This window comes from Mya arenaria, chromosome 4, assembly GCF_026914265.1.
Source record: "Mya arenaria isolate MELC-2E11 chromosome 4, ASM2691426v1".
NCBI lineage: Eukaryota > Metazoa > Mollusca > Bivalvia > Myida > Myidae > Mya > Mya arenaria.
The window spans coordinates 10,184,972-10,193,109 of NC_069125.1; the positions used below are offsets into that span (position 1 = coordinate 10,184,972).

General features: G+C 33.7%; 1 protein-coding gene across 1 annotated transcript; it reads right to left on the reverse strand.

Moving 5' to 3' along the window:
* Positions 1-247: 247 nt before the first annotated feature.
* Positions 248-3,041, reverse strand: LOC128232999 (uncharacterized). Its single transcript, XM_052946843.1, has 4 exons — positions 2,848-3,041; positions 2,091-2,229; positions 886-1,014; positions 248-408 (listed from the first exon to the last, which is right to left on the reverse strand). Exons 1-4 carry the CDS (start codon positions 3,013-3,015, stop codon positions 299-301), a joined length of 546 nt encoding a protein of 181 aa, XP_052802803.1. The 5' UTR covers positions 3,016-3,041; the 3' UTR covers positions 248-298.
* Between the last annotated feature and the right edge of the window lie 5,097 nt (positions 3,042-8,138).

Below are 8,138 nucleotides of genomic sequence, written 5' to 3' on the forward strand. Positions count from 1 at the left end.
TCATTTAATATATTTGCCCTTCCTGCTATCAAATACACGTACAATCTTAATAATAATAAATAATAAAATAATAATAAGTAATAAATATTTTCCTAATGCATTATTTAGTATGTAGTTAAAGGTTTATCAAAATTGTTGTTTGTTAAAAATGTGCACGTATTGATTTTGAAGATGTGTGTCACTTTAATATAACGTGGTAAACTTTAAATCAATAGAGATAAGTATAGTAGGTTCCATAGAGAAGAAATACATCAAAGGTGTGTTTTATTACACTAAGCTACCAAGAAACAAAACACAACTAAGGCGCAATGGTAGTGGCGGATTGGTTTGTCTCGCAGTTGGCAGAACCCACTGTTCTCGTACTCTCGTCGATGACGCCGGTTTGAACATCCACGCAAAAACACTCGTCTGAAATGAAAATGAACGCCGTGCTAGAGTTTCCTTATCGTTATTTTCATTGGATTTGTGTTTTAAGACAATTTCAAATGTCTAAAAATGTTAAAGACGGAGTGACTCTGTGAATGATTACATTCTCGGTAAAACGTCCTTCGACATTGTATTTAACTGGAGCATTTAAAGGCCAATTTAGTCTTGCAAGTATGTACCATATGAATCAAGGATCTGACTAAGTTATTCTGCAAAATTATTTTTTAAAATGATTTTGGGAAACAACATAATCATTAACTGCCCTTAAACACATAGATATGTTAAGATAGGTGAGATCCGTCTCAATTAGCTAGGGGCTTGTGATAATCATTTGGAAATAGGAACAAAATAAACCAATGCAAAATGAAGATATTAAACTATGCCGTCGACGTCAGCAAATGGTGACGAGAAGCCGGCATGTTTAGTACAAATGTAGGACGAAGTCTAGATCAGCCCTACTAATGTTGTTGCATTGTTCTGGCATGAAGAGCCCCTCTACGTCACACTTGGGGAACCACTGTCCACGGTACACAATCATCACAATCATCGACCTAATTCGCTGCCGCTGACATTCTGTCTGCTCCCGCTCTGAAATAGTATTGTTTCTACTATTTTTCTAAGACGAATTGTAAAGTGAATTTACGACAATTATGACCACAATCTGTATCTCTGATTATTAAGGTTATGTTACACTTTTACACAAAAAAGTTTTACAATATGTCAATGTATTTTTCACTTCGCTAAATCATATTTGAAATTTTAATAGTATACACTGTATACATGTATATCATATATGTTACCATGTTGTGTAAGTCAAGGGACGAAAACTCTTTGAAGTGTTGAAACTGACTGTTCTAACCCGATGTTTTGGTGGTACAAATAGCATAGCAAGAGGGCTTTATTTCACTGATTGACAAGCACTGTTTGCATACAGTAGTATGTGTTCAGGGAGATAGAAAGGTATATTCCGATGTTATGTTACTTCAGAGCGGACCGTTAACAGTGGTAGTTAACGGTCGTAAGTATATTCAATTATATCGAAAGACAGTATTGATAAAGGAATGGTCCTCATCCTCATGCAGTATTTTCTGTCTTTGCTCAAAATTGGGATCGCTCGAAATTGTATCGACGGTTCACCTAGCCGACAGTTTTCGATTGTAATCTAAATTCGGAATGTCTTCATCTGAATAGTTCTCTTGAATCCGTCAGTTTTCTGTGGGGAATTGATATTAATACACCATTTATTGATGTTTTTACATAACGATTCTAATGCAAGAGTGCTATGACGGAACAATACGTCATTTTGTTTTAAAGGCCTAGTTTAAGGAATGTTTGGAATGGCAATCCCCTGCTGTGCATCTCCTGCTAATTGCACTGATGTCACAGTAGGGCTCAATTTCCTGTGTATTTGTTAATTGGCTCAGGGCCATTTAGGGTCCATTTCTAAAATAAAACCTCCAAAACTGCACAGCAGATGTGGGATCTGATAAGACAATTAGGCAATTAGATTGAGATCAATACATAGAGGTTGTTATACACGATTTTTTTATTATTTTTATTTATTTATTTATTTATTTATTTATTTATTTTTTTTTATTTTTTTTTGGGGGGGGGGGTCACTTACAAAAGGATTAAACTAGGCCTTCAAATGCAAATTGCCTTACTTGATTTATTCCCGTCCTTCACACATTTCCCCACTCCGATCATCATATGTTCTTGGTGCTGGCACTGGAGACCCGTGTCACATTTACCGAGAGGGATGCGACCACGGATAAGCTCAGCTTGACACGACTCTCCTTCTTGCTGTCACATACAAAAACACAAACGGAGTTATAAGAAAGACACTTAAGGCACGGAAATAAAAAAAGCAAAATCGCAAAAAGCACTTAAATAACGTGCGCAAATCTAACAGCTTAATACAATTTTGAAGCAACTCGGCTATTTGCTATCGAAAAAAACCTGGGATGTATAAGAACGGTTTACAATCTCAGAATGCATTACATTTAACTACGCTGCGGTCATATCGCGCAGTCATTTCAATTAAGCAGTTACTCCTAAGGAATACACTCCTAAGAAACTTAATTATTTATGCAATTATTGTCTTCAGTGGGAATTAATTAAACTTTTTTGTAGTAATACAGTTTGCACGTTTTATTTTAATCACTAGAATTATTTAATATTATTATAAGTTTTACGAACTACTTTTACTAGTACACCGGCGCACATCCGAAGTTGTTTTTTCGATAGAAAATGGCCGAGTTGTTCAAATGAATTCTCAGTGAAGGGTTTAATTGCATAACTAATTTGTACTTCTAAGAGAAAAGTCCTTAAGTTTAACTGTCTAATCAAAAATATTACATTGTAAACCGTCCACATTTTCGATGTCAAATGGCCGAGTTCTTCCGATTCACACAAACATACCTTAGAACAGACGTCGTTACAGCCACAGAATCCCCCATTCTTGATGACTGATCCTTTACATACAAGGTCTGTCTTCTCTATGTGGTCACATATGCCTTTAAAACATACCATGGATTCGCCCAGGGCGAACACAGTAGCTAAAACCACCACTAGTACGTACTTATTCATTGCTATGAGTTGTATATGTCCAGCAATGGGTCTATATAGATGTATGAGGCCTCGTTTCAGTTCCCTTATCGTCTTGTTCCATTCGATAAGATTGTTGTTCTCATTTCATGTCTGGACTGATACAATAGTAGATTGTATGGTCCTATATATTGTTGACATTGGCGAGACTGTGACTTTACATTTTTGTACCCTTTTGTCTAATACGAAATAATTTCGAGATGCTGTAGATCTTAAAAGTTATTTGTCGATGTTATATTTCATATGAAAGCGGACAGGTACGAAAATCACGTTCGGAAGCACCCTTTGAAAGTGACTGATCATTATCATTGGCTTGAAGCCATTGAATCATATGCTATACCTTTATCCATGATTTTCCATTTGGTGGTAAACGTGACAATAACCTTTTATAGATGGGCGTTCATGGCCTTGTTTTGAAAGAATTCTGAATGAAAGGATTGTTTAAATTCTGATAAGGAGTTTCTGATTATATACCTATGAATTATTTTCGAGTATTTGTTCAGGTTTCAAAACATTTGTTTAGATCTTTCAATCACATGCTAAGAGTTTGACAAGCAGACGTTTACAATAATTTCATTTTACTTCTACTTTCGGCACATTTATTTTCAATACAGACCACAGGTAAGTATATACAAGTATGTGTGTTTAACAGGTCTGATTCCCTAAGGTAATATAGAGATTGGCCAGAAGTCTAATATGTATGATAATGTCATCAGGCTGGGAGACTAGGTCTCCGTCTACATAAGAAAACATCATCTGTTAGATTTGTTGATTTTGTCCACTTGCTTGAACAAGAAAAACATGCAACCACTCAAGATGAGTCGAAATATCTCCTAATACTAAGGTTTAAACAGTGAAAAGTTATGCATATGCTTATTTAACGTATTACTACTGAGTATGCTTTTGTGGAAAAATAGAATGACTCAAATACACTCCTTGAAACTTGTTGGTGCATTCGACAGTTTTTATCTACGGTAAAATTAATGAACAGAAAATTTGAAAATCCTCGATTTGCTCTGGTCCACACAAAATTCAAACGCCATACAGGATGTCCGATCAGTTCATGAAACATTTGCTCTGAAATGTGAAATGCTTTCGTTATTTCCCTGTCTGGAAAACCCCATTTCGTTTTGCCAAAACATCGGATCATTTTGAACAAAAATGGGATCAAAGGCATTAAAATTTCTTAACTTTAAGATTACCTTCCTTTCGATTGAAAATGTTTATCTTTTTTCACTTTAATGATCAATACAAAAAGCATATCATTTGGGTACAGATAAATAATAAGTAATATTTCGGCGCTTTTTTTAAACTAGAGAACATCTGGCCACGAAGCTATTGATTGGAAAACACCATCTCTCAATTGATGTTTTTCTATGCTGTAAGTGACGTTCAAATTGTTACATGATGTTTGATGTTTTCCGTGGGGTACATGGCGATGAAGAGACGAAGAACGCTAAAGACAGTGCAGCCAAAAGGACGTCATCATTTCTGGGAAATATAAAAATAAAGATATGTTCTACATACATCAGACGCAATAACTTGACCTAAACCGTCGCAGACGCATTTTACGAATACAGTACCCCTCTTTTTGTAAACGAGGGTTAACACAAAAAAATCATAAATCGAATTTATATATGTGTTTTCGATGATTGATTTAGTCTCCACGGAATTGACACATTACACAATTGCTTACACTAACACTAATATCATGAACTGCGATAGTTGCAGGTTTTTGCTATTCTAAATAAATTGAACTGAATTATACGAGAGCCTCCTAAATTCCTAATTAAACGTTATCAGCAGTGCTCAAATTAGTCTGGTTCCCTGCTTACTGATATTTCATACAGTAACGATACAGATAACGATAGTGTCATTCGGAACTCCTCGGCCATTTTTTCAAAAACAACCTCGGATGTATGCCGGTACATCTGTTGAAGTAGTCCGTATTTTTTTTAATAAAAGCATTAATTAAATGTAGTGTTTAAGAGTTGTATTCATTGCTCTCAGTTTAAATTGATTGCCAGTGAAGTGTATTATTGCAAACATAATTACGACTCCCAAGAGTTAAGTCATAAATTTTAACTACTAAATAAGATTACTACGCGATCTATTTGCAGCGGACTTAAACGTACCACTTTTTAAGTATGTAAACCGTCCATATACATCCGAGGTTGTTTTTGAAAAAATGGCCGAGGAGTTCCGAATGCGATAGTGTTAGGTAGACTGGTACCCTTATTCTCTTTTCTACAAAAAGAGACCGGTATCAGCTAAACCAGGTGCCCGTCTTACAATCGAAAAGTATTCGGAATACGGGAACCAAATCAAAATGGCGGTGTAAGTAGTAAACAATCAGGAGAGACGATGTAAAAAAACGTTTTTGTTTTCCTTTGTATAAAATGTTGGTATATTGATGTTATTCACTCCATTTCCGACGAATATACATAATCGAAATCTTATTTCTTTATTTACCAAAATGACAAACTTAGTTGAATAATTATACTTCAGAAGTCGGTACCGTCTTTTTTGGGACAAAATTTGCATGTCACCTTGATACGTTTTTTGGATAAAATGTGTTATTTTTAACTATTCATTGCATGGCACATAGCATTTTTTAGATTAATTATACCTTTTTCTTTGATTATATATGACTATTCTTGACATTTTTAATATTTTTGACATATGTGCCCTCGTTTTTTTCGAATAGTTTGAGGTTTCAAAAATATGATAACTGCATAAAAATTATGTGCAAATTGTTATGGATACTTTTTTGATGTTTTTGCACATTTTCATGGATTTTCTAATGTTATCTGTAGTTATTTGTGTTATTATTGTAAACTTATAATCAAATTCCATGTACATAGCATGTGATATCTGGTGATATTGGTAATAATGTGGATTTTTTAATGTTAGACCACAGGGAGCAGAAACAAATTATTTGTATATATTCTAGCTTAAAGGAATATAGATATATACATAAAGGACAGAATAAAAATAATTTGTTTCTGCCCCCTGTGTGTTGGACAAAATTTGTTTGAAGAAAAGTAACAACTTACAATGTATCAGTGTGGACTATGCAGTCTATGCCCATTTTTACAAGTATCTTGAAATTCTCCTATTTCATTGAATATTCACCATTATTTTATGAATAAAGATTTCAGTATTGATATTTGTTAAATCTTAAATTAATTTTGCTCTTTTTATCAATAAGTGGATTTTTTTGGATTGAACCCTATTCTTATTGATGGATTATTAATTCCCCGCCATAGAGTGGGGAAGGGTTTATAAGAATGCACTTCGTTCGTCTGTCCATCTGTCTGTCTGTCTGTAACATGTTGTGTTCACACTATAACTTACTTATGCATTGATGGATTACCATATTACTTTGTACAAATGTTTTCCTCATTGAGCCGATGTGCAGTGACCTTGACCCGGGTCCATACCTCAAAGGTCAAGGTCACACAAGAGTTCACATGCTCGTGTCTGCACCATAACTTACTTATACATTGATGGATTACCATATATCTCTTTTATTAGCCAAAATACACTTGACATTGAAATTACCTACATAGTTGGTTAATAAAATCACTGTATGCCCTCGTTACTGTACTATTATTAATGATTTTTGTACTTATTCTGGTAAGAAATTATATATTTACGACATAATGCTCCATGCTGCTCTTTACTCAGCCACTGTAGTTTAAGAAAAACACTTCTTACCATGTAGAAAGAGTTCTGGGTTCAAATCCCAGCGGTGGCCAACTAGAAAAGCATTCAGGGGCTTTTAAATTTTTGTCATTTTTTTACAAACCAGAAAAGTATCAAACCTTTCTTTGCGAAAATTTTGGAACATTTTTGTCAATATTATAGCCCATTGTAATTCTATTTTTACAATAAATATATTGTTTCGACTGACTGGTCTTGAGTTTGAATTACATGCGAATCAATATTATATTGATATACTGGTAATTTATTTATGTAGCAGGACTTGTTAGAAAATTTCATGCCAAGCAATTAACATTAAGATACATTTACAATTATGCCTAGAAATAGTATAAAGCCAGCTGTAAGTGAATTTATATGAAACTTTTTGAAGATTTTTTGAATTTCAACCTGTTTATAAAATTGTATATATTATATTGTGGCATACTGTGTGTATGATACAGTTAAGGCCCCTTTAAATACCAAATTACGGACATAACAGACTATGGAAATTACTGACCAGACATAACGGACCATATTTAGGGACAATACTGACCATCTTGAGAAACTTACAAACCATGATTTATAATGTTATTAACATTATTTTTTTAATTTATTCACTCCAACTGATGTTTAAAACTGGGAATTTCTGTTGCATAAATCAGTGTTAATTAGTTGTAATTGTGGCCGGTAATTATAATTGGTATATAATAAAAGAAACAAACATTATACTGACAGCCTTTAATTAGCAATCATGAAAGTGTGAAAACCCAGTATGATGGGGTTCTGTCACTGAACCTTTCAATAAAAACAGATGAAACGGAAAACAAACAAATATGACAATCCAAAGTTTATTTCAGAAATCAATCTATCACCTATAAGAACATATAAATATTCACATTCGCAAGTATACATAAGTTGTATGTAAAATTATAAATCATTGTCTATAATTGACCTTAAATATGGCATTTGATAAATTTTGTTCTAAAACAGTGAGTGATGTCATGGACCTATAAACCATATAAATGTATATGGTTTATAGGTCCGTGGTGATGTATAGTTCATGGTTCATAATGTCCCGAAATATGGTACATTATAAAGTAAAAACAAACTATGAGTTAAATTATATATCATTGTCTGCAAATATGGTATGTTATAAAGTTAAAACAAACTGTTAGAAAAATTATATATCATGGTCCATAATGTCCCTAAATATGGTTTGTTATATCCCCAATTCTGGTCTGTTGTGTCCGGTCTGTAATGTCTATGGTCTGTAATGTCTGTGACCCTATATACCTGTATACATGTTTTAAATATTCTTTACCTTAGCTTAATGCTTGAACCAAAATCTGAAACTGAGACCATGTGACTTTTGGGCGCTAGACGAATGAAAATATTTTGCT